This window comes from Elephantulus edwardii, unplaced genomic scaffold (genome assembly GCF_000299155.1).
Source record: "Elephantulus edwardii isolate Elephantulus edwardi_28Jun2011 unplaced genomic scaffold, EleEdw1.0 scaffold00051, whole genome shotgun sequence".
Lineage (NCBI taxonomy): Eukaryota > Metazoa > Chordata > Mammalia > Macroscelidea > Macroscelididae > Elephantulus > Elephantulus edwardii.
Window position 1 is genome coordinate 16,579,926 of NW_006399801.1, and position 26,190 is coordinate 16,606,115.

The window sequence follows — 26,190 nt, forward strand, 5'->3', positions numbered from 1 at the left end:
GAAGCAGGAGTGGCATCCACTTCCTAAACAACATGCCTCTGGAAACTCTATCAACTTTGATAATTGATGATAGTTATAGAAAGGCTTTATCCTTTATTAATTAAAACACCCTCCAGGGGGTTTTCAGAGGCTGTAAATGGCCTGAGAGGAGACCACCCCCCTTCCTTTTGTGGAGCAGTTGGTAGATTCCAACCACCTGGCTTGGGCTGGCAGCACAATTCCTTTACCACGAGGCCACCACAGTGCTGAGGTCTTGGGTTTTTTTTTTTTTTAACATAGATGACTACTATTCAGATCGATTTGCCCACTTCCTGGGGTATCCACTGTCTGCCTTTCTTTCTTCCACTCATTCACTCATTCATTTTTATATATTCTAAATATTTTATTCTTTATTATGTTAATGTGGTTAAATAACACAGACCAAAACATTTGCCAGTTCAGTTAGGTACATTATGTTGCACAATCATCAGTACCATCCTTTTCCAAATTATCCTGCAATCTCATGCTGAGGTTTTTTAAAAAACCTGCTGAGCTGTCCACTTGGACCTCAGTCATCTCTGAGCAATACACTGGGTACTGAGAGCCTTGGTAAAGATTCAGATTCCTGGGTTCACAGCATATGTACCCAGTCAGACGAGGCTTAACTGGATTTGACTGAGGGGCCCTCAATCAGGGATTTCAAAAGACTCTTCCTGGGTATTTTTTTTTTAACCACACTAAATTTGAGGACAGCTGTATAATTAGGTAATTTTTTTTTTTTAACTTGGAACCTAGCAGAGGGCTTTGCTTTGTTTCTGTCATTTCCTTAGAGAATAAGTGACAGAGAGAGCCAGCGTGTGGGCTTTGAGAGCACAGCCCAGGAGCACGTTGGAGGAATGGATCCTTGACTTACATGGTGACCCAGATCTGAGTGACACCATCTGTCAGGATCCAGGCCCAGAACATGGAGCCACTGGGTCCTTTGCTGTTTGTTCCTAATGAGTTCCCATTCTATACTGATGTACTCAGGACTTTGTCCTTGTCACTCAAAAAGCAGGGCTTGCTACTGACTCTTTCTTAGAAACTCTTAGATATTGAAAAATGAAATGCAGAGAATCTGGAAATTGGGCAGAGATTTTTCTAAATTATCTCCCAAATGAGAATATTTTTCTCTTTTTTGTTGTTATGGCAATACATAAACCAAGACATGGACAGCTCTCTTATTTACGACTCAGTGACATTGATGACATTTTTCATATTGTGCCACCATTGTTGTTGTTTACCATAGCGTTGAGTCTGATCCATAGCTGACCCTCCAGCGGGTTTTCAGAGGCAGTTAATCACCCAGGAGGAGACTACCTATCCTTCTTCCACAGAGCAGCTTCTGGCCTCGAACCTCATGCCTTTGGGATTGCCATGCAGCTTCTTGCCACTAGGCCAGCAGAGATTTTTTCCAAAATATTTACCAGCATTAACATTAACTCAGCAGTCTCCTCCCGTGCAGTATACTATCTCGGAAAACCTGCAACGATATTCAAAAACAATAACACCATAAACCCAGTGCCTTCCAAATACAAGCTCCTTTCCCCCTCTTATCCATCCCTGGTAACCACAAGGATCTTTAGTTTCTGCATACTTTCCTTTTTCATCTAGGTGCCATCAATACATGGTTCTTTTGTTCAGCATCATATTATCATGTTGCATCCATGTTGGGGCATGGACCAGAGTGACAGTATTTATTTATTGCTGTATAATATTCCATGGTGTATACCACTTTTTGTTTATTCATGCCTCTGTTAATGAAATTTGTTTGTTTTCCTACAAAGATTTCGTTTAGAATTAGTCTCTGGAGAAACCTTGTAATTGAAGAGTTCCTGTTTATGTTCAAGTGAGGGTGAAGCCGCAGGGTGTTGGGTGTTGGGGGTCTCCTGTTGCTTCATGTTACATCTTAGTCTTAAAATTAAAACAACTTAAAGGGAGCTCTGGTGGCCTAGTGGCAAGAAGCTGCATTGCAATCCCAGAGGTACATGGTTCGAATCCACCAGATGCTTTGCTGGAGAAGGAGGGGCAGTCCTCTCCTGTACCATTCAGATCCAATTTGACGGTATACACACACACACACACCCATAATAATTGGTGATTGAAACAAGTCCTAAAGCTCCTATGGAGGGTTGTAAACAATGTTGGAAATTTTAAAGCCCACAATTTGACAAGATCATAAAATGTTCATCTTGTGCATACATACTTGAGTTTGTGGATACCTCTGGATTTATTAACCACATCCTTCTTTGTCTTCAGTTAATGATGTTAAGGAGTAGTGTCACACCTTTTGTGTTAGAAATCCACTAAGCACTAGTTTAGGGCCCTCTGGTTGCCTTGCCCATAGGTAGTTGCCCTGCTAACATGAAGACATTGCCTCTCTGGCGGTTCGAATCCCTCAGAGAGAGAAAGATAGACAGGGTCAGCTATGAGTCAATTTCAACTCAGCAGCAATGAGTTTAAGATTTTCAGATCACTTGTGCAGAGTTAGTCCATGAATTCTTTAGAGTGAGATTCCTCAACAGCAACTCTGTTGACATTTTCCAAAGAGGTTTTTGTTAAGATTTCCTGGACGTAGTAGTGCCTTTAGAATCATTCTGATCCGTGGCCTCTACCCATTGGGTGCTAGTAGATCCTCTCTTTCTATGGAGTTATGACAAATATCCCCTTGGGGGAAAATGACTCCACACTGTAGAATCACTTATTCAGAAGAAAATATAGTCTCCCTTTGATTTCTGTCTTCTTCCTTTTCTCCTACTCCCTTCACCCACTTCCTCAGTTTCTCCTTTTGAGCTTTAGACATGGAAATAAGTGATCCTCAGCTGAGATCCTCTCATGTCATAGATCTGTTCCTGAGCAACTTTGGAATCTTTAAAATAAGATGGGTTATTTGTTAAGAATTTTATGCAATTGAAAATATGTGTGCAACTTTTAAACGGATAACTAAAATAAACAGTAATAACCCTGCTAAAATATTTGAATAGTTAAAAAGACATCTTAATTTGTAACAGTAAGGACACACTACAGAGAACAGATTTTTTAAAAAATTTAAAAGCAAACGGTAGTTTGATGAACATGGGGGGGGGCGCGTGGCAGGAAGAATTACAGCTCCTGTGAAGCCAAGGACAAAAATAAAATCTTTAGCTCTGGAAAACCATGTAATGGAGACCTCTAAACAAAATTTCTTGTCATATTTCACTAAGGAGAAGAATGTGAAATGAATGGGCCTGCCCACCCACATGCTCCATTCGGCCGTGTTTGGGCCCTTTCCATTCAGCAGCTGTTCCATGGTGATGTAAAATATTAGTTGCCTTTGACCAATACAGATTTTTCCACTTATTTAATTTACATTACTAATCACATGTGAGCAAATTTTCTTTGTAGAGAGTCCTATTGGCACTAAAATAGCTACATTTTTAGGGCTGTCCAATTCACACAAAGTGTGGGTCACGCTTATGGTAAGAAAAATGTTGAAAACTGACCAAGTACCTATATTGAAGTTGGCGGAGGAGTGGGGGTGGGAACCTCATAAAGCCAGGCTCAGGTTTCCCCTGAAATCAGTTTCTATTGGTTGAGAGTAAGTCAGTCTTTGGTTAGGAACTGCTGTCAGAGTGAGCTGAGATCCTTAATTTTGGGCAATGGTGGAGGTTATATATTGTGGCCACCATGCCACATATCTGTGAATGGAGATATCTATCTCTATCTCTATCTCTATGTCTATCTCTTGCTGTCTTCTTGGTTCAGTAAAGAGGAATGTGAACTCCAGATTCTTTCATACATTTGTAAATGTGTTGTATACTTCATCTTCCTGTAAGAAGCAATATAGTCTTTATTTCTAAAAATACATTTTAAAATCTAGCCTTTGTTTCCTTATCTTTAAAACATATAAAGTGAGTATTCATTTCGCCAAAGATCGTTACACCTTCTGGGAGGTGTATTGGCATTGGAGTGTAATGGAACAGTAGACCCATTTCTCTGCAGTCAGTACTGGGTAAAGGAGCCACAATATCCCATGTACACATGATGAAATGCTCCAAAACTGAAAACAAAACCATTGTAATCTATTGGGTTGTTTCTGACTCAATGTAACCTCATGTGTTGGCCATAAAAATAGAAGTTGAGCATCTTAAAAAGCTTTCACTTCTGTGAAAGAGTTTGATATACATTGAGAAGCTGTGATGTTCAGACCTTTGCCTTTCTCAAGGGAGTGCTAGTAGTTCAGTGATAATACTTCTTGCCTTCCGTCCAGGGAGTCTGGGTTCAGTCCATGGTCAGGGAGCCTCAAGAACAGCCACCACTCATCTCTCTTTGGAGGTTTGTGTGTTGCTCTGATGCTGAATAGGTTTCATGGAATTTGTAGACTAAGTGTAGGAAAGGCTTGGCAGTCCACTTCCTTAAAGTTAGCCAGTGAAAACCCAATAATTCAGAGCCATGTAATCCTATTGTGCCATGAGTTACCGACCAACACTAACACATTTATCTAACCCTTTCTAAAGCTTGCATACAAGTGTGGTTCCATACTCATACTTGAATTTCCACTCTCTTCATTCCAGCACTTGTTTTCATTTCATGCTTTTTGTTCCATAGGTTCCAAATACTTATGCAGACCCCATTGTATTTCCTCAGGTTGCACCCTCTTCTTCTACGAGAGCGACGGCAGGTCTGGAATAGATCACAACAGCATTCCCAAGCACGCCGTGTGGGTGGAGAACAGCATTGTGCAGGCCGTGCCTGAGCACCCCAAGAAGGACTTTGTCTTCTGCCTCAGCAATTCCCTGGGGGATGCCTTCCTCTTTCAGGTTTGTTAGAAATGCTCTTGACCAACAATTTAAAACTTCTGAACTGGATATTTTGTTTCCTATCTCACCTCACTCTTTTTCCCCTTCAGTGGTAGATTTTATATTTTCCTCATTATGTTAGTTATAGAACAGAGTTCTGCACAGAAATGATGTTAGTTATAGAACAGAGTCAGGTCTTTTATGCAAAGCTTACTCTCAGTCATATTCGACTTGATGGCACTTAACCACTGCTAAATGAAACTAGTGCTGTTATATCTGGAGGAATACTCTTCCACTTTGTGCATTACCCTTTGTCAATGTGCAGTATAAAGTAACCTGGGTTTGCTGTGATGCTGAACGTTGTACCATTGGGGTATCAAATACTAGAATGGTTTCCCAATGTGCACAGTGTTTGGTGGAGCTCCCAGTTGTAAACCAGGTTTGGAAGCAGGAGTGGCATCCACTTCCTAAGCCACATGCCTCTGGAAACTAGGAACTTGGAGAAATGAAGACAGTTTTGGAAAGGCATTAGGTTTTTTGTTCATAGAGTCGCTATGAGTTGCACTCGCCTCAGTGGCAATTAATAAGTTGTTAAGTGCCGTTGAGTCATAGAGGACTCATAACAACCCTATGAACAAAAGACCTGAGCACTGTTCATAAAGTTTCCGGAGGCAAGCCATTTTGGAAGTGGACGCCACTCCTGCTTCCAACCTTATTTTAATCAGGGAGCTCCAACAAACACTGTCCACCATGGGTAACCATTATCACATTTGGCACATCAGTGTCACAGTGTTAAGCATCACAGCAACCACGAGTTACCTCTGTATAGCAACACAAATAGCAGTGCTATACCACTTAGAAGAATGTTTGACAAAAACAAACAGCAGCATTATAGAAACAAAAAAATGAGTGGTAAAGAAGGTATCTCTTTTGAATTCTAAGAGAAATCTCGGCTATTATTGTTAAAGGCTATAGAATTGACTACAGCTTTTACCTAGAGGGATCCCAGATGAAGCCATGGGAATGCTATCCTTTGCGTTTGAGTATACTGTTTGCAGGTTGGAAGAATTATTAGTGTAATATCAATATCATTGTTTTGTACTTTTAGCCAAGAGTCTTGAATTCTCTAATTTAAATACAATTTCAGCTGCCAAAAAACCTTTATAAGACTTTTTTCTTCTAGTATTGTTCGTAAAGTAATATGCCATTCTGGAATTGACTTGCCTTATACATTTTTCTTCCTCACCTTATTAAAGCTTATCACTCAGTGTTTATGAAGTTTGTAATTCCATGAGAAAACAAGCAAAGCAAGCAAACAAAACCATTCTGTGTTAATTGTTACTGGGCAGACATTTGCTCTTCCAGGCATTCATCTGAGTTTGGTCAATTGCCGTATACCCTCCTAGGACTTGCTGTGGTGTCGGGTGGAAAGTCTTCATTAAGTCCATTCGTGTATCAAGTTGTCAAGCTTTTCTTCAATGTTTCCTATGTGCTGTGCACAGTGTTACTGAGAATATGAAAAGGTTCATAACCTTTTTTTGTTGCTATTAACTGTTACTGTTTCTTCTGTAAAGTCTGTGTAATTTGTTGTGGTGGCCAGTAAAGTCTGTACTCAGTGTAGTGATTAGCTAAAGATTTGACAGAGATTTCCATACGCGTCTGGAAGCAGTAAATCTGAGCATTAAAGCATGCCTTCTGTACACGGGCAGCTAGTGTACGTACAGCTCTGCCTTACCCTTCACTTCCTGTTTCTGTGGCCCTCAGTGTCAAACGGAAGTCCGAAGTTAGGGCTTTCCCAAGATTTCCCTAGGCAGGAGCACAGGCTCATACATATGTGTGGCTTTCTAGATTCTCTGGACCACGTGTAGTCTCGGGTTATTTGACATTTGCCTTACCTTTTGCTTTGAACTGGTTCTATCATGACTAACAAAATGAAAAAGGACCAGATGTAAAGTTAAAAAATTTGACAGATTCTTCCCACCAGTCAGAATGTGAAAAATTATAGGTTGAAACAGCCATGGTATGGGATACTTGGAAGTGGTATAGTGAGCCCTTTCAGGAGTCTGATGTGTAAGGTTTTTGTTCAGCTTCTTTTAGCATCAACTCAGGTAGCTACGATGTTAAAGCTCTGTTGTTGTTTTGTGGGGAAGTGGTTTCCATTTTGGTTCCTCCCCCCATTACTTTCCCCCCAGACATCTCTAGTAAAAAACGCTATTTGCATGAAGAAGATCAGAATCAGGTCAATAAATGCAAACCCTGTGTAAAGAGCTACCATTCTGGCCTAGCAGCAAGTGTGATGAGGATGCAGTTCTCTGAGAACTCGGGATATTGCAGACAAGTGCTGTCCCTTCGCCTGCTAGACTCCTGCTTGTCACTGTCTTTGCTGAGCTCACAAGACAGAGGTGAGAATAGGCCAAGATAAAACAAAACAAAACAATCCACAAAACTCATTGCTGCTAGAGAGTGTTACTAATTTTTCTTTAATCAATGCTTTGCAGATAGTTGCAAAACTGCTTCATTTCTGAAAACATCAATTTTGACTGGCTTTTCCAGTACTCTTGTTGCTTTTATGGACAAGTGGCTTTTTAGAGGATCTTACTTTGCCTTTTCTGTTGACAGCACTCACCAGAACAGTTTACAGATGAAACGTTGCTGAGAATGACAGCAGCACAGTTAGCAATGACACCAGGATCACAGTTGTTCATTGGAGTAGTCAGAGATTGACTGGGAAGTATGACAGCCTTCCCATGGATGCGTTTAGGTTGTTCCTAGGTCTTAGCTTTTAGGGACAATGTTACAAGCACTCTTGCACCTGTTATACTTACGTGTGTTTCCATACATTTCTTGTGGGCATGTGCCTAGGCTTGGCATTGCTGGTTCATGGGATATATATACACACACACTCTTTCAGGTTTCATAGAGGGATAGTGCCAAGCAGATCCCAAAATAATTGAGCTAACATACACTCCAGTACACCAGAGTTCCAGCTGTTCCTCATCCTTGCCAACACGTGGTCTTGTCAAGACTTTTCAGCTATTAATGTTCAGTTGAGCACATTTTCATATATTTAATGACCATTTTAATACTTTCTTTTGTGAAGATTTTGTCAAACTGCAGCCAATTTTTCCTCTGGCTTCTTTCTTTTCTTAATGATTTGTTCCAGTTCTTTACAAAATTTGTGATTTCTCTGTTAATAATACTGTGTTGCTTTTGTTTTATTTTTGGTTTTCTTACTGTATGGTTTCCTTTTTACTTTCTGTGACATGTGCCTTCTTGTGGCATTGAAATTTGTAATTTTTTAAAAAAAATTTTAATTTTAGTTCAATCTCATGTGCTACATCTTACTTAATGGTAGTGTTTCTTACATCTTTTATTTATATGTATGTTCTTTTTTTTTCGATTTTAATGAACGTTTATAGAGAACTTGGATTTCCATTCACTCATTGTTGCACATTTTGCTCCTTGTCCCCCCAACCTCTCCAGTTCGCTTTTCTTTTTGGAAAAAAAAAATTCTTTCATTGTTGTATGATTCCCTGGTCCACAGCTCTTATTCTTTTGTCATGCAAGTAATACCTAATCATATATTCTTTTTAAACAGTTCCTTTCCTCATCTGTTTCAATGTAGTATACATTATCTATACCCTCTTTTCTTAGTTTCCCCCTAACCTCGAAGTCAGTCCTGTTTTATAACAATGGAAACCTAGATATTTCAGTCAGTATAATGTCCTCCACGGTCACCCATTTTCTAGAATATTTCAAGAGTTCCTTGTTTTTCAGTGCTACATAGTATTCCATTTTGTGAATATATCACAGACTTGCTATCCATTCGTTTGTTGATGGACACTTAGGATGTATCCAACTCTTTGCTGTTGTGAACAAAGCCACGGAAAACATGAGTATGCATGTATCTGCTTGGGTGGCAGTTCTGGTTTCTTTAGGGTATATTCCCAGTAGTGGAGTTGCTGAGTTGAATTTTATTTCTGTTTCCAACTTTTTGAGAAAGCACCGTACCGCCTTCCACAGTGGTTGCATCATTTTACACTCCCACCAACAGTGAATAAGGATTCCAGTTTCTCCACAACCTCGCCAGCATTTGTTTGCGGGTCTGTTGAATTTTGCTATTCTTACTGGGGTGAGATGATATCTCATAGTTGTTTTGATTTGCATTTCTCTTAGAGCTAGGGATTTTGAATAGTTCTTCATGTGTTTGTTGGCTATCTGAATGTCTTCTTTAGTGAAGTGTCTGTTCATATCCTGTGCCCATTTTTCATTCGATTTGTTTACCTTTATCTTGTGGTTCTCAAGTAGTTTATAGATTCTAGTTATAAACCCTTTATCAGACCTGTCATTACCAAATATTTTTTCCCTGTCTGTGGCTTTCCTTTTACTATATTGGAGAAGTTTTTTTGTGTTAATAGAGATATGATTTTTTAAAGATATTTTAAGTTTAATGTATTTTCTTTTAGCAGATAAAATATTGATATAAAATAGAAGAATTTCAAGTTTTCATAACATCAGTCATAATTCTTTTTAAAAATCCCCACGTATACAAGATGAAGTATATTGCTTCCATTATCACTTTCATTTTTGTTGTTGTATCAATCTTTTAATAAGTTATATAAGAAATATAAATCTTTTCCTCTTAATTGTTGATTCTAGCTCTCAGTTTCTCCCTTTTGTACACTTTCTATTCCACTTTCAAAACTTGTGAACACTCAAAGATCAGAATGTGTTTCCCCTCCCCACCCTTTTTAATAGTGATTTAATTCTTAGAAGATCCTATTTATCTATTTCATCCTCTCCTGGTTGTAGGTTATTTCTTACATCTTAGCTTACAAATTGCATGCTTTAAGGTTATTAAAATTACTCCATATTTCTTATAAAGACACCTTATATAGATTTTTATTTATTGCTTGGAAAGCTTGTGAGAAAAACGTTTGACTATTTAAAAAAGTATAATATGATTTTTACACCATCAGGTATCTTTTATTTAATCCTTATTAAAAGCCTGAGCTCTGTTTTACACTATAAATCTCATTCAATTCTTAAAGTAATTGGCAAATTGGATTTGGTATTCATTCTTTACCTTATGAAGTATGTATTCTTTTTGATGAAGCTGAGTCTTAACTAAGCTTAACACTAGGACAATAAGCCTTACTGTTAGAACAACTATGAGGTGTCAGAACTGAGTTCAAACCCAGGCAGGCCTTTTCACCCAAATCTATTACTGTTTGAGAGTTCTATTTGACTCCAATAATAAATCAGGCAAGTGTCAGTGACAACAATAAAAAAATGACCAGCATTTTCTTGTCTTTACACTTTACCCTCTCATTAGAAATATTTCTAAATTGCAATTTAGTTTTAACCAGCTTTGCCCTTACTGCACAGGTTGGATGCTACTCAATCAGTTTCAGGACGCCCTCCTTTGTGCCTACAAACCTCCGGTTTGAATTCCTTTTGAAAGGACTTCCATAGCTATGAAATTGATAGTAGAATCTAAATGCCCAACAGGTCACATTGAATAAAGTCTTTTGTGGCAACATAGGACCTTATTCATGGAAACCTCTGTGTCTTTTTGTTATGGTGAAATTTTTATGCTGCTTACGTGGGAAAGAGCACAAAATGAACCTTTTCAGAGGAAATTACTGTTGTTTGGGATCCATGAGGCCCTTTTCTGCCTTCTACTTATTGTAATCCACATAACTCTAGAGGAGCCGCATTGGAAAGACACTGGTATGTGTAAGGAGTAAGGTTAAAGCATGGGAGATCAACCATGATTATGGAAATAATTTGTGGGTTATTCCTGCCCCAGGGCCCAATTCAATTCCCGAGTTTCTAGAGCCTATATACTGCTGATTTGGCACTGTTACTGGGAGGCTTACAGAATTCTCCTTGGAGATTTGGACTTACCAGCAAAAGTCGAAAAGGGTTTTGTGTGTTGGGTGGGGAATGAAATAGGCATAAATGTTAAAAGAACTTACCAAGAAGTGATTGGCTGTCTGCAAAGTGAGACAAATATTCTTACTTTGGGAATTTGTTATGATCAGAAATCTTTTCTCCAACTTGGAGTAACTCATGAGGTTGTTTCCTGTAGGACTTTCGTTTGTCTGTTTCCAAAGGATGCTACATACAATTCCTAAAACCTCAGTGACTTCCACGGTAACCTATCCTCAGAGGAGGGTTTAATCTTTTTATACTTAATATCTTGGGATAGAGAATTTAGGAAGGTTATGGATGACTGTTGAGTAGATAGAGAATTGTATTCAGTTACATATCTTAAAGCAGTTTAGAAAATCTTCTCTCTGGGGGCAATCACTGCTTTTCCTTCCACAGAAATTATTCTCATAATTCAGATGGTCATTTTTGTGAGGGTAAAATTGTGCATGCATCTATCACCCATCTGTTAGTTTGTCTTGCTGTGGTGGCTTGTGTGTTGCTATGAAGGTGGGAGTTGTGCCATCTTTTTTTTAAATACCAGCAGCATTAGCCATAGGAAACAGATTTCCATGAAGCGTCCAGACTAAACAGACTAGGAAGAAAGACTTAACAATCTGCTCCTGAAAATAGCCATTGAAAACCCTATGGATCACAGTGGAATGCTGTTTAACACAGTGCTAGAGCTGAGCTCTCTAAGTTGGAAGGCCCTCAAAGTATGCAGTGGCTGCTGCCGTGCACTTGAGCGTACCAGTAGTGATCATGGAGCTGGCTCAGAGCCAGGCTCTGTTTTCACTCTGTTGTTCATTAGTTTTGCCACAGGTTGGAGCCACTAACAGCAACAGCATAGTTATACCTAGTAAAAAGAGTCCACTTAGGAAAGTAAGAGTACTATGGAGCTCTGGTGGCCTGGTGGTAAAGAAGCTGCACTGCAGTCCCGAAGGCACGCGGTTCAAATGCACCCACTGCTCTGTGGGAAAAAGATGGGCAATCTCCTACCATTTGATTAAGTGCTTCTGAAAACCTGCTGGAGAGTCAACTATGGGTTGGGTCCAACTCGATGGTAAACAACATTATAGTCTTATGTTGAATTGAAGAGTAAATGTGACAATGCAAGTCAAGGGCCTCGTATATATTAAGTTGTTGTTGTTGTTATGTGCCGTCGAGTCGTTTCCGACTCATAGCGACCCTATGCACAACAGCCCTAAACCCTGCTCTATCCTGCGCCAACTGCACCGCCTCTGACACACCCATCCCAATTACCCCAGTCACCGAATCACTCCATCTCATAGAGGGTCTTCACCTCCTGCGTTGTCCCTCAACCCTCCCAAGCATGATGTCCCTCTCCAAGGACCCGTCCCTCCTGGCAACATGTCCAAAGTATGTCAGACGAATCCCCAGAATCCTTGCCTCCAAGGAGTAGCTTGGTTTAATCCTCTCCAAGATGAATCTGTTTGTTTTCCTGGCAGTCCATGGTACATTTAGTACCCTTCTCTAGCACCACAGCTCAAAAGCATCCACTCTCCTTCTGTTCTCCCTAGTCATTGTCCAACTCTCTGATGCATAACAAGCGATTGCAAATACCATGGCCTGTATCAGGAGCACCTTAGTCTCCAGAGAGACACTGTTGCTCCTGAGTACTTTAGAGAGGTCCCTAACAGCAGACTTTCCCATCATGATACGCTTTTTGATTTCCTGACTGCTGGTGCCAAGAGTGTTGACTGTGGGGCCGAGCAAACTGAAGCTGTGAACAATCTCAATCTCTTCGTCATCCATCCTGACGCTGCCAATTGGTCCAGTGGTGAGAATCTTTGTCTTCTTGACATTGAGCCTCAGTCCATACTGAAGGCTGCAGTCCTTGACCGCTTTGCAGCAAGTGCATGAGGTCCTCCTCAGTTTTAGCAAGCAGGGTTGTGTCATCTGCATAACGGAGATTGTTAATAGATCTTCCACCAATCCTGATGCCACAATTCTCCTCATAGAGCCCAGCCTCTCAGATAATCTGCTCTGCATACATGTTGAAAAGGTATGGAGACAGGATGCATCCCTGGCGTACACCCTTCCCAATTTTGAACCATGCAGTGTTACCCTGCTCTGTTCTGACTACTGCCTCTTGGTCCAAGTATAGGTTTCGTATTAGCACAATTAAATGTTCTGGGATTCCCATTCTTCTCAGAGTCAGCCACAGTTTGTTATGATCCACACAGTCAAATGCAAGTACTCAATAAATATTTATTAACCTTGTTAAAAAGAGCTGTCTTCTAACTCTGCTGTGTGTTTGGTTGTTTATCAGTGCTATGCTTCTGTGGGGTCTGCCGTCCCCTGAGCTGTGCGCTTTGTTCCAGTCTGCTCCTTAGGCTTCCTGTAGTACGGGTGTCTCACAGTTTCCCTTTGCTATCCTGGTTGGTTTCTGTAAATCTTAAATCTGTCTTTTTCTTAATAAACTTCTTCATGTTGATAAAAACTTCAGTAACTTTCTTCAAAATAGTGCATACTATTTTGTAAATGGAAATGGCTTCATTGTATTTTTTTTACTTGAATGAAGAGTTTAGTGATTTAGAATTTTGCTTGGGAGGCCATTTCTTTCTCATTCTGTTATTTTATTATTATTATTATTATTATTGGTTCTTTGTAACTGTTGTTTGATTAAATATTTGTTTTAATTCTCATGTTTCTCTCAGGATTTGTAGATTTTAGGAAAGTTTTCTTTGCTTCATTTTCCCTCCTTCTTCTACTTTTTAATTTCTCTTTGGTTTTGTCTTTTATACTAGAGGGTTTCATCAAATGTCTGAATTATCTGCAATTGTTTAATCAAACTAAAGTTGTGAGAGACCAAAAAACCTGCTTAACTAGGAACTGCGCCCATGATTGGATACTGAGGGTACTATAGCGTGGACAGGTGGTCAGTGGCCTTTCCTTTTTTAATTGACAGACTGCTGGAGCTTCTCACCTTCGCCAGCCATTCGCTGGGCAGGCCTCTGTCTATCCTTCTGTCTGAGGCAGTGGACCTAGCTCCTGCCTCCTGTGGTACATGGAGCCAGGAAGGAGCCTCCCTCCTCTCTCCAGAATAAATGAGGACAGGAAGGGTGCAGTTGCGTGAACCCTTTCATGTACATGAGAGAACCTTGCGTTCTGTTTCTTTCCAGATATTAAAGAGCTCTGGTGCACAGACTTAAAGCATTCAACCATTAGTTGAAAGGTTGGCAGTTCTGACCCACTTGAAGCCCCGTGGGAAAAGAATGAGGCAGTTTGCTACTGTAAACATTGCAGCCTAGGAAACCCGGCGGCTCAAGTTCTGTTCTAGCCTATTGAGATAGAATCTACTCGGTGGCAGTGCTTTTCACAGATACTAAAAGTTAACCCCTAATTCAAGTTGATAAAAATGAAACTCTAAAATATGGTAAATGTAGAAGCAGTGGGAAAAAAAGGCTTTGAGGAACTCAATACTTCATTTTCACCTAGACTCTGGAAAACATCGCTTCATTCCTATTTCTTTTTGTTTTTTAGAAATGGAGGAAAATAAGTTTGACCTATTTTACATTTATTCTTGTGCTTATATAAAACTTAAATTACCTAAGATTTTTGTTTCCTAGATCTGGCATATATTCTCTGGTATGTCTCTTGTTTAAAATGAATTTCTTTTTTCCTGCCACTCACATAAACCATTGATTATCTGAAATCACCGAGTGTCCTCCATTCAGCTGGGATAATTGAAGCTAGATCTATTTAAATACATAATGAAGCCTTGAGTCTCATCTTAACTCTGTACTCAAAGGGGTTTTTATGCAAAATGCAATCCCCCACCCCCCACCCCGTCATAGTCCTCTCTTGGCAAGATCTTTCCTGTTCTCCTCACTGAACTTCATACCTTGTTTTCTAGCATCCCCATAGGCGAAGGAAGGATCAGAAAATTCCCTCTTCCTACCTCTCTGTTGCTGTTTGTTTAATAGAGGGTGATACATGGTGAGGAAATGTAGAGAGTGCCCACGGTTGGTCATCGTGGTCTTTTGTGGCCACTGGATTCTGATGAAATAAATATTGATTAACAAATGTTGATACCCCAACTTAAGTAAGTCCTGGCTTAGGAAGTTGATACAAGTCTAGCAGTTTAAGATTGGTTTTCCTAGTATGTCAGAATTGCATCAAGTTTGTGGTCTGCTGTGATCGGCTCTAAACTGTGAAGCCTTAAATTGTCATAAAATGTTTCTAGAGTTCCCTCCACTTAACTAGCTGTTTAAAGCAGTTGCCCAAGCTTGCCCGCCCTATCATCCTACACAGCTCACAGTGTGTGCCCTGAAAAGGACAAACTTTGCTGAAAAACTCATTTAGTGAATTGTGCTTCTTAGAAATTGATTTGGCTTAATGATAGAGAATGGTGGGGACTGCTGTTTTATTTAGACAAGTCAGCGGGAGCAAAAATTCCCCCTAATGGAATTGCCATCGGAGCCCTGACAGGTTTTAAGAGGAGAGCCGAGGCGTACTTACTGGTTAATAAGGCTGATAGCTAAATTTTTCGTAAAGCTGTGATCACACATTCCTGTGTATGTTTCTTTGGGCTTTAGGGGCATGATGGGTTTTTTTTTTCCTCCTTCCTATTAAATATAAATATGTAGGACCTATGATAACTGCTTTGCCAAATTTTAGTGTACACCTTTCCCAGGGTGTTTAACGTCGCTGACTGGTATCATCTTCCTTCATTTCCACTTTTTCAATCAGAGACAAACATACGCTTTGACATCTGAATGGAGTATGTTGCCCTTGGCTGAGCTTGGTGGAGATCCTCACAGGTGGAGGGAGGAAGGGGTCCACTTTCATTATGCGGGAGCAAAAGGCTGTTGTTCTAGGGAATGTATCAGATTGTGGGGTTAAAAGTTTAGTGTATTTAAGCTTTTATTTTAAAGCCATCCCCTTCTTGGAAGTGAAATTCTTATTTTGTAAGCCTGTCTGTCAAGGTGGGTTAGATTTTGCTACGGGGGGGGGGGGAACAAAACAAAATTCAGTAGTTGCCTTTGAGTTGGTTCTTGTTTGTTTGATGGATCTTGGAATAGAACAACATGTGCTCCATGGGGTTTTTGGTGCCTGTGAGCTTTCGGAAGAGTGCCAGGCCTTTCTCCCAAATACCCCTGAATGGACTACCACCCTTTCAGTTAGCAGCCAAGGTCATTAGCCATCTAGATCCATTAAGGGTTGTCGTGTCTTTTGACATAACCTTTTTATTCCTGCTGTATCCTGCAGCTGCTGGCTGTGACGTTGTACTCGTCTTGGTCACTTAAGGACTGCACTGGCGAAGCTACTGATGACACCATACTCTTTTTGTTTTACTGACAGCAAAGAGACAAGAATGGGCTAAACCAGGTTTTTGTTTAGTATTAACTATTAAAACCAAGTGAGATGGCCCCACATAACTTTAATGATAGCAGGGCGTTCTGTCTTCTCTTTTTCCTAGAAGGAAGGAGAATGAAAATTATTGGGTTGATCACGCCAATGATTGACCCTAAGCTAGACTTGTAAAAGAATTGATGAAGATTGGGCTGTTGGAACAGTGAAGGATATTTTTAAAAATGTAAATATTAATCATAGTCAATTGTGGCATCCTTGTTTCTAAGCTTTATTTTCTTGTGGAAAGGCCTCCCTCATAGCACCCCCTTCTAGATTAATATTTTCATTTGAAATTTTATGTTCATGACTTATATTTAGCAGAGCTTGCCAGCAGGAAATTTAAGCTCTTTGCAGTCAATATTCAGCGACTATATTAAGGCCGTACATGTTTCCTCTGCAATCCCAAAGGTTTGTGGCTCAAATGCACCAGCTGCTCCACTAGAAAAGGATGGGCAGTGTCCTCCCATGTGATTAACTCTCTCTGAAAACCCGCCTGAGTGTCGACTATGGGTTGGTTCTGACTTGATGGTACATTATAAGAACCCTTTGAGTGAACTTAGAGTTGTCAAGTTGGAACTCACTCATAGGTGCCCTTCCAGTGGGTTTTCAAAGGTGGTAAATGGTGTAGGAAGGATTGCCCATCTTTCTCTGACAGAGCACCTGGTGGATTCGAGCTGTGTGCCTTTAGGTTGGCCACACAGCTCTTTATCCACTCTGCCGCCAGAGCTCAGAAGGTGTGAGTGGAGGGTTTTAATTGAGAGAGAGATGACCGAGCCATGTCTTGGTTAAAATGTCCTTGGATTTGGGCGCCTCTCTGAGTGCTTAAGTGCCATGTGTTCTGTTCAGAAGATATGCTTGTTTCTGCTACCTCTGCCAGAAATGTCATCTGAAACACACCCCACCCCCTGCATCCATCACTGGCCAGCCTCGAGCCCCGTGCTGGTCAGGTGCCATTACTGGAATTTTGTTTTGAAGCTTTACTCAATTGAGTTAGAAAACAGACAAGATACATACACAAAGGGGTGGGGGGAGCAACCCTACTGTTTTTGAGCCAGAAGCTACTTTAGTATTATTGTGACGGAACAGACCATTTTTTCAGACTAGCTACTTTTCTAGGCTTTTATGAAACTTTTCTGGTTTTCAGAGATGTGTTAGAGCTTAAGCACCCCCTTACTTATAAATGCTCATTGATTGAGTTCCTGGAAAAATCAATAACAGCAAGTTATTAGACATGAACCACCTCCAGTTTACTGCCTTGAGCCTTTTAAGAGCTTCCTTGAGCTTAAGGCAGCCATTCTACTTTGAGGTCACAGTGCCTGTTGGCGGGTGTCGTACAAGATTGTCTTACAGTCCCTGTGAAACTTGCCATTCTTGGCAGCTGTCATATTGCTGTGAGCCTTGCGTACACCCATGTGTTACCTGTGGCAGCTTAGTTTCTAGGTGTCATGAGGTACTTCTCCAACCTTAGTTTACCATTGCTGTTTTTAAAATAAAATTTTATTTTAATTGTGATTTTAATAACATTTACAGAGATGTTAGATTTTCACTCATTCATTATTGTACATTTTACCCCTCACCCTTCCTTCCCCTCTTCTGGTTCACTTTTTTTTTTTTTTAATATTCATTCACTGTTGGAAGCAGGAGTGGCATCCACTTCCTAAACATCATGCCTCCAGAAACCCTATGGACTTTGATAAATGTCATTAGTTGTAGAGAGGCCTCAAGCGTTTTGTTCAGGGGGTTGCTACGAGTTATGCTTGACTCAAAGGCAATCAACAACAACAACAACATTGTTGCACAGTTACACCCCCCACTTCCTCTTTGCAGTGATATTCTCTTATTCTGGAATGTATATATGATTAGGCATTATATATATACCATTGCTGTTTAAAACTTGTGTAGAATATCATGGTTTGGGTTACAGCAGTTGACTGTGAGACAGGGCTGCTGTATCTTCTCTATCGTTTCCTAGGGCTGCTATGATAAAGGACCTCAGACTAGATGGCTTACTACAACAAAAATGTGTTGTCTCACAATTCTGGGGATTATAAATACAAAATCATGTCAGTATGACACTGTGTCACCAGAGCTGTGTGCTTTCTGAAGGCTTAGAGGAAGAACCCTTTTGTGCAGCTTTCTAACTTCCATTGGTTCCTGCAATCTGTGGTCTTTCTTTCTTTGTAAATACATCACTTGAGTGGCTGCCATTATCATAACATGGCAGTTGTCGTAAGTGCCTACTCCTGCTGTGACACAGTGTCACGGTGGTTGTAGAGAACAGATTTGTTTTATCATTGTTCTAGGGACTGTCATTGGAGGACATCATAATTTGGAAGAGTAGAGGGTCAGTGCAGGAGAGGAAGACTGGACAAGATGGATTGATTCAATGACTGTGGCAATGGGGGTGGGAGTGTCAGAGACAGTGAGATTGGCTCGAGATAGGGCAGGGTTCTGCGCTGTGGTTCTTAGGGTTGCTAAGAGTTATAGTTGACTCAGTGGAACATAATAAGAACATAGTTCTAGAGACTAAAAATCCAATTCACAGTGTCAGCCACGTCACTTCCGTCCTTGTCAGTAGCCCTGATAATCCCTAGCTCTTTGCCTATAGACTGTTTCCCCCATCTCTCTCTCTCTCTTCTGATCTTTCTGTAACTCAGAAGTGATTCTTTTTAGGGTTCACATTATACTGCTATCACTTCATTAACATAAAAGAAAAACCATAGCACCATGGTTCAGGAACCACAGTTCAATGCATAATCATTATCTGCCTTCTGTGTCTCTCTTTTCTCTCTCTCTCCTTTCTTCTTTCTTTCTTTCTTTTTTTTTTTTTTTGTTACTTTTGGCAATACAGTTTGTAACTTTTGTACACTACTCACCAAAAGGTGGTTCAAATCCACCAGCAGCTTCATGGGTAAGAGATGAGAATATTCCCTCCCATTAAGATTTATAGTCTTGGAAACCTGATGGAGTTGGAACAAAGCTGACTTGAGCTTGATGGTTCTATTGGGTTAGGACCTGCTTACCTACTCTACTCCAGTAGGAAGCTCTGATGGCCTCATGGGTACGGATGTGTGTTGCCAACCCAAAGGCAATCAGTTTGAATTCACCAACTGTTGTACCAGGAAAGATGGACACTCTCCTCTCTTTTAATATTTAGCCTCTAAAAACCCTCTAGAAGGTTAATTGTGAATTGGTTCCGAATCAATGGCAGACAACTACTACTACTTTAGTGTGACCTCATGATAACTGATCATATCTTCAAAGACCTTGTTTCTTGAGGAGGTCACATTCACTTACAGGATTAGGGCTTCAGCATAGTTCTATTTGATACAAAATTCAGTGTATAATAGCCAGCTGTAGGGATTTTCAGCCCCACTCTCACCCTGTAACTGACTTTTTCTCTCTGGAGCTGGCCCTGGCTTCTGAGCAACCCTGTTAAGAAAATAATCTGTCTATTTGGAATTGTCCTTGTACAAGTTTCAGTGATCGTACTGGATTCTCACACAGGTCAATGTCATACCAGCCAGCTGTGGGGGCCTGAGATGTCAGGCCTTAACGGAATTTACTATTAGTTCTCTAGTAAAGGAGGTCAGAAAGGTTAGCTTTACCCATGTGGGTCTGTAGACCTGTCACTTTGGCCCTTCCTGGATTGTTTCCCTAGGAACCTGCTGCTGGTCTTCTGCCTTCCTAAGAGGTGACCGTTTCTCTTTCTTGCACCCTTTACAGACCACCAGTCAGACGGAGCTGGAGAACTGGATCACCGCGATCCATTCAGCCTGTGCAGCTGCCGTCGCCAGACATCACCACAAAGAAGACACGCTCCGGCTGCTCAAATCCGAGATCAAAAAACTGGAGCAGAAGATTGATATGGACGAGAAGATGAAGAAAATGGGCGAGATGCAGCTGTCTTCAGTCACTGACTCGAAGAAGAAGAAAACAATATTAGATCAGGTAATCAGTCTTCTATTTTCAGATCCTGCTGAGATTGTTAGGTCTTTAAAGTTTCTCTGCTGCCTTGGAGTCCTGAAACATCGCCGGTTATCTGCTTGTCAGCCTGTCATCCCGGCTGCTAATGTCTTTATTGTGACTGTCAGCTTTCCGCACCCATTGTTCACGGTTGATTGTTATGAGCTAAAGGAAACAATATTATATTGAATTAGAGACAGAACTTTAATAGAAGAGCCATCCTGCTCCCCCAGCAGCATGTGTGTGTGTTCTAGAAAGTCTGCCATTTCACTCCCTGCCTGACTTGGAGCTAAACTGGCATGCCAATTTGTTTCTGACTCCTCATTAAATTCAAAATGCTGATTTCTTTCAGGTAACAACAGAGCACATTTAAAAATTGTACATGTAATTGTATTTATTTTCTATTAAAAAGACAAGATTTCATACAAAGAGCATTTTGGGTGTTTGCACACTGTCATAATTGTTTTTAAAACATTGATAGCCATCTAGTAATGGCTTTGATATTTCATTCTATTGTTTAGGAAGCAATTCTGTGAATAACTAGTAGTTAACTGATTAACTTTTATTATTATTTTAATAACGTGATTACTTTTTATTCGCAATGTGGTACTGTAATCACGAATTATTTCCATAGATTTTTTTTATCCACCTGTATTCATTGTACACTAACTTTGCCTGTTCTTGAGCCCCTTATAACTATTTGTCTACTAGTTATCTTTCTACATTTGTCAATTCTAGGTATTGCCTGGTCCTATTTAAAGAAAATCTTTTTTTTTTCTTTTATGTATGGCTTATTTCATTCAGCATAATGTTTTGAATGTTCATCTGTGTTGTAACACAGATAAGTTAGAAACTTATTCTTTTGTATGGCTGAATAATAGTCAATTTTTGTGCATACCACATTGTTTTAAACCATTCATCTGTAAGTGGACACTTAGGTTGTTCTCTCTTTGGGGCTATAATTAAGTAATATCTTGACAGTATACTCAGTCCTAAGATTTGTCAAGTATAAAATTGTTAACATTTTTTCCCCTTCTCACCTCATGGTTCTCTTTTCCCTAGATCTTTGTTTGGGAGCAAAACCTTGAACAATTCCAAATGGACTTATTTCGGTACCGCTGTTACCTAGCCAGCCTCCAAGGTGGAGAACTGCCAAACCCTAAGAGGCTACTTGCTTTTGCAAGTCGACCAACGAAAGTAGCCATGGGCCGCCTTGGAATCTTTTCCGTATCATCTTTTCATGCCCTGGTGAGTAATAGCGCTGGTGAATTTTCAAAACATATTTATCAAGATGATAAACTCACTAAGTTTTTGCTCATTTTCCACTTTGTGGGGATTTGTCCTCCTTTTGCAGCGACAGCAAATTTTTGTTTGACCATCTTCTGAAATTTGTTACTTAAGCCTCTTGATTTCTCTCTTTGTCATACATACATACATACGTGCAGATACCATATACTCAACACAGATCTTTTTTATTTAACTTGTTCCTATAACATTTCATTCTATTTTTACCATTATTTTAATGATCATTTTTAAAAACCTGGTCCCATAGCTGGCCACCTCTGCCTCATCATGGCCTTAAATGTGTCTTAGTGGAACTATGCTATCTAGTGTTTTCAGTGGCTAATTTTTTAACAGTAGGTAGCCAGGCCTTTCTTCTGAGGCACCTCTGAAAACTCAAACTCACTGCTGTAGGCTCAGTTCTGACCTATAGTGCCCCTTCATGGGGTTTCCAAGACTTTGAGTAGATGACTCTCTAATCTTTGGGTTCGCAGCTGAGTGCATTAATAGTTTGCCCCGTCAAACTCCATTGATCACTGATCCTTGATCTATCTAATGGCCATCAATACCTAATGCATCAAAGGGCAGCATAGAACTTCCATGAGTTGCCAACCAATTTACATATGACTCAGGGGAGCAACTTTCCATCTTACCTCCACAACAGCAGGTGGTACAGTTGCTCTATGTGCTTGCAATCTTTAATTTGATGCACTTTTCTATTTTCACGTCTTTCTTCTTAAAAATTGCCATCGAGAACTATAGTTTTAGCCTCTCCTAGTCGCCACCCACTTAAATGTACTGCACCTTAGCACATTTGCTGTGGAAGTAGATGTTAAAAGTCTCAGGTTCCAGAAATGGCTTTGGCAAGCCTTAGCTGTGCTGCTCTTGTCTTGCCATGTCAGCTGTACCCTTCAATTGAATTCAGGGCTGTAATTCAGTCAGAGGCGTTTGTATTCTTTATAAATAGATTAGCGTCATCATTCAGATAATTAGGGGTAGATTTACATTTTTAAAGAAGTCTTAAACCAATTTCTGGAGTTATTAAAACTGGCATCCTGATTTGCTCTGCTAATTACAGCTCAGCTCTTGGTCTCCCTGGCTACCACCTCTCCATATAGCTATTAAGTCCTGTTTTTTAGGAGTGGTTGGGTTAAGTGGGGGGATAAATAAATCTTGCAAGTGTTTTTCAGTTTGTGGCTGTACGTTTGTTGAGACCTTAGGCATCAATTTTTAACCTAATCAAACTTTAGAAGTGTGTATTTATATGCCCTGACGAAGGTGTCTTTTCCATAAAGAGTTTGACATCACAGAAAATAAGTTAGTTTACTTGGGCGTCTGTTCTTGTTTGCTGCCTCAGCTGATGTGAAGGATCCCAGACAGGGAATTGGAATTTTGCAGTTGATTTATTACTTTCCCCCCCCTCTCTGTTCCTAGTTATTTGACCCTAGAATGAGTCCCCCCACTCCCTCCCTCCAAGTCTTAAAGTTGAAATATTTCTCAATTTAGCCTTTGTCCAGACTTTTTTTCCCCTTCCTTCTCTTTTTTGAGCAGAGGGGAGAGGGGGCGGAGGTGTGAGGGTGACAGGGCCAGAGGAGGAGATTGAGCTACAGTTTAAGCACCATTCACAAGGAAAGCTTCCCATAATGCCTTGTGATTTGCGGTAATTAACTGAAGGGTCCCCACTGTCCTCTTTGAAAGAAGGTTATCATTGTTCTTGTTTGCACAGATGAGCAGAATGATAGCGTAATCAGGTTCAGGCCACAAAGAGAGGCATTGTCTGGGCAAAGATGATCATTGAGAAACTCTTGTTCAGTTGTTCCACTGCCAGTCTTTCTACTTTTTACGCAGGCTTTTCCTCCTGTTGCTCACTTGGGGTCATTGTTGCCCTAGGGTACTGATTATGTTCCCAGTTTAGCAGCCCCCAAACAGTTTAGAATTGTTACTGTAAAAATTTAAGTAAAGTGAAAGTATTCAAATAGACGGAACACTCTGATCAGGTGGTATAGAACAGTTGTGGTTTGGATTTCTCGTTGGGAATGATTTTTTTTTTTTAATTGTAAATTTAAGAATTGCTTTTTGATGATTGAAACCGTGTTACTTAGCATCCTTGATTTTACTCTTTGGTGTTTGTTTCTTAATTCAGTTAACATTAATGACAATACACTGGGCATGAGACCAATATATTCTAGTGCTTAAAGCTGTTGTTGTGTACCTTCGAGTTGGAGCCAACTCATAGCTGACTCTCCAGCAGGTTTTCAGAGGCAGTAAATCGCATAGGAGGAGACTGCCCATCCTTCTCCCACAGAGGAGCTAGTGAATTCGAACTGCATGTCTTTGGGATTGCAGCACAACTTCTTACCACTAGACTCCCAGAACTCTCTCACCAGAGTTAGAGTAACAGCACAGAGTTCCTGCCTATAGCAACTTTTGCTCCTATGCCAAGAATAGATGATGAGTCCGCAAATAAACACAAAGTACAGCTTTTGGTGTGTAAGTAGGGTAATTCATAAGAGAGAGACACAAATGTATGTATATATGACTGCCTGTATATGGTTCAGGAGCCCTGGTAGTGCATTGGACAAAGTACTCACCTATTAAATGAAAGAGTGATGGTTTTCTCACTAATGGCTTTGTGAGAAAAGTATGTTGCAGTCAGCATTGATAAAAATCACAGCCTTGCAAACCCAGTGGGTCAGTTCAACTCTGTCCTGTAGGGCCACTCTGAGTTGGAATCAACTTGATGACAACAGGTATGGAGTAGCTGGGTGTTTGTGTTTGGTGGTTGGTTTGTTTTTTTTTAATGGAAAGTGGATGTGTATGTTTAATATTAGAATTCTCACTTTTCCTGTGGAAAAGCGGAGTAATTTCCCACTCATGTGACTCCTGTGTGGCCGTCATTGATGTCAGTGATGGTCTGTGTATTGTTATGCAGCTGCACAGGTTTCAGCAAAGCTTCCACACTGAGACCAGGAGGAAGAATCTGCTTGTCAACTCAACCATTGAAAGCCATGTGTGGTGATAGTGCTCAGGTCTGTGGTTGTGGGGATGGTGCAGGACCAGGCAGGGCTTCCTTCCTCTTGTGGGAGGCTTCCTCAGACCAAGGACTGACTTGATAGCAAGTACAGCAGGTTTGCATACATGTATAGATTTACATGTCAATACATATATAAATATGTGGCCAAAGGGACATTCTTTTTTGTCCTCTCTAGAGCTCTGGTGGCCTAGTGGCAAGAAGCTGTGCTGGAATCCTGAAGGCAGGTGGATCGAGGCCACCAGCTGCTCCGTGGGAGAAAGATGGGCAGTCTCCTCCCTTTTGATTCATTGCCTCTGAAAACCCGCTAGAGGGTCAGCTATGGGTTGGTTCCAACTCAGTGGTACACAATAACAACAACAACAGGATTTTCTAGTTCAACATTATTTGTTCAATGATTCTCAGCCTCCCTTTCTGAAGAAATCATGAACTCATCCTGATATGGTCATATGGGGTGATGTCAGCATGTTATAGTTTAGACCTTTTCCAACCTTCATTGACATCCTTTAACTTAGGAAGTGATGAAAATAGAGAACATGATTACATCTTTAGCCTTACTTTTTGTTTTGTGGTCTTACTCCTCATAACACAACAGTAGATGAAAACTTTATCTCATAAACATTCCCATCAGTGTTATAGGTCCCACCTTCTTATTTGTCCCAGTCAGGTTTTCGGATTTTGTTTTTTTTGTGTGTGGTTGTGGGTTGTTGTTTTTCTTGTTGTTGTTGTTTAATGTTGCTAAGCTGAGAAAATGTAAAGCTGCTCAGGTTACTCATCTTCCTATTGTCATTTGGGACCTAGAAATCTCCCTTGCCCCTAGGACCTGAGAAGTTATTGTTGTTATCGAGTACCGCTGCGTCCGAACAGACCCATGGCTGACCCTCTAGCAGGTTTTCAGAGGCAGTAACTTGCACGGAGGAGATTGCCCATTTTTCTCCCATGGAAAGCTGGTTTAAGTCCTGGATTGGATGTGGGTGAAGGTCCTCACCAGCCTACCTGTGGAGCTCCCATGGTGTTTATTGAAAACTCTAGCAAAGCATGTGTCCTAACCGGGGTGCCGACTGCTGGAGGGGCCCTGTTTCCCAGCAGCGCCTTGTTTTAGAGATGGCCTGCCATTTGGCATCCCTCACGAGGGAGTTACCTGTGTGGGAATCCACGACAAAAGTAGTTCCAAGACGTTTATCTGCAGCAACAAAGAGCAAGTGGGGAACTTTGAGTTCAAGTCAGACTTGCTCCCCCTCCTGCCACTCCCTGGTCTGAAAGGCGAGCCCGTGGGTGGCCTGCTGAGGGCTCTTGGCAGAGGCTACCTTCAGTTCCTGGGACTTTCCTCACAAGCTGTGTAGGATAAAGTTCAAACTGGGATGTTTTCTCTGGGGAAGGGACTTCAGGGGGTCCTTGTGGAGAGGCAGCACCTACTTGAGCAGTTATCACAGTGGCAGATCTCAACTTAAGACACTTCAAATCAGAGCTATGTCCATGGGGAGGGGGCTGCTGCTATTAGGTGTTGTTGAGTCAGCTCCTGATGCACGATGATCCAAAGCAGAGAAAGGAGCCCTGCTGTCTCCCGTGCCAGCCCTGTGATGGATCGATTGACATTGATCAGTTGCTGATCAGGCCATTGTGATCTGTAGGGTTTTCATTGACTGATTTTCTAGGGAGGTGAGCGGAAAGATTGTCCTTTCCCCCATGTCTGTCTGAAACCTGTCGAGCATCACAGCAACAGGCAGGTCTCTGTTGGCAAATAGCTGGTGGCTGCACGCAAAGTATGTTGACCAGAAACTGAACCTGAGTCTCAAGCTCAGA

General features: G+C 40.8%; 1 protein-coding gene across 2 annotated transcripts in view; it reads left to right on the top strand.

Annotated features, from left to right (window-relative positions):
- TIAM1 (T-cell lymphoma invasion and metastasis 1) overlaps positions 1-26,190 on the top strand; it is a 177,461-nt gene that overhangs the window by 35,358 nt on the left and 115,913 nt on the right. For both annotated transcript variants that reach the window (XM_006886757.1, XM_006886758.1), the window contains exons 4-6: positions 4,645-4,817; positions 19,836-20,060; positions 21,138-21,323. In XM_006886757.1, coding sequence (XP_006886819.1) covers positions 4,645-4,817; positions 19,836-20,060; positions 21,138-21,323 — 584 coding nt within the window. The remainder of the gene's footprint in view (positions 1-4,644; positions 4,818-19,835; positions 20,061-21,137; positions 21,324-26,190) is intronic.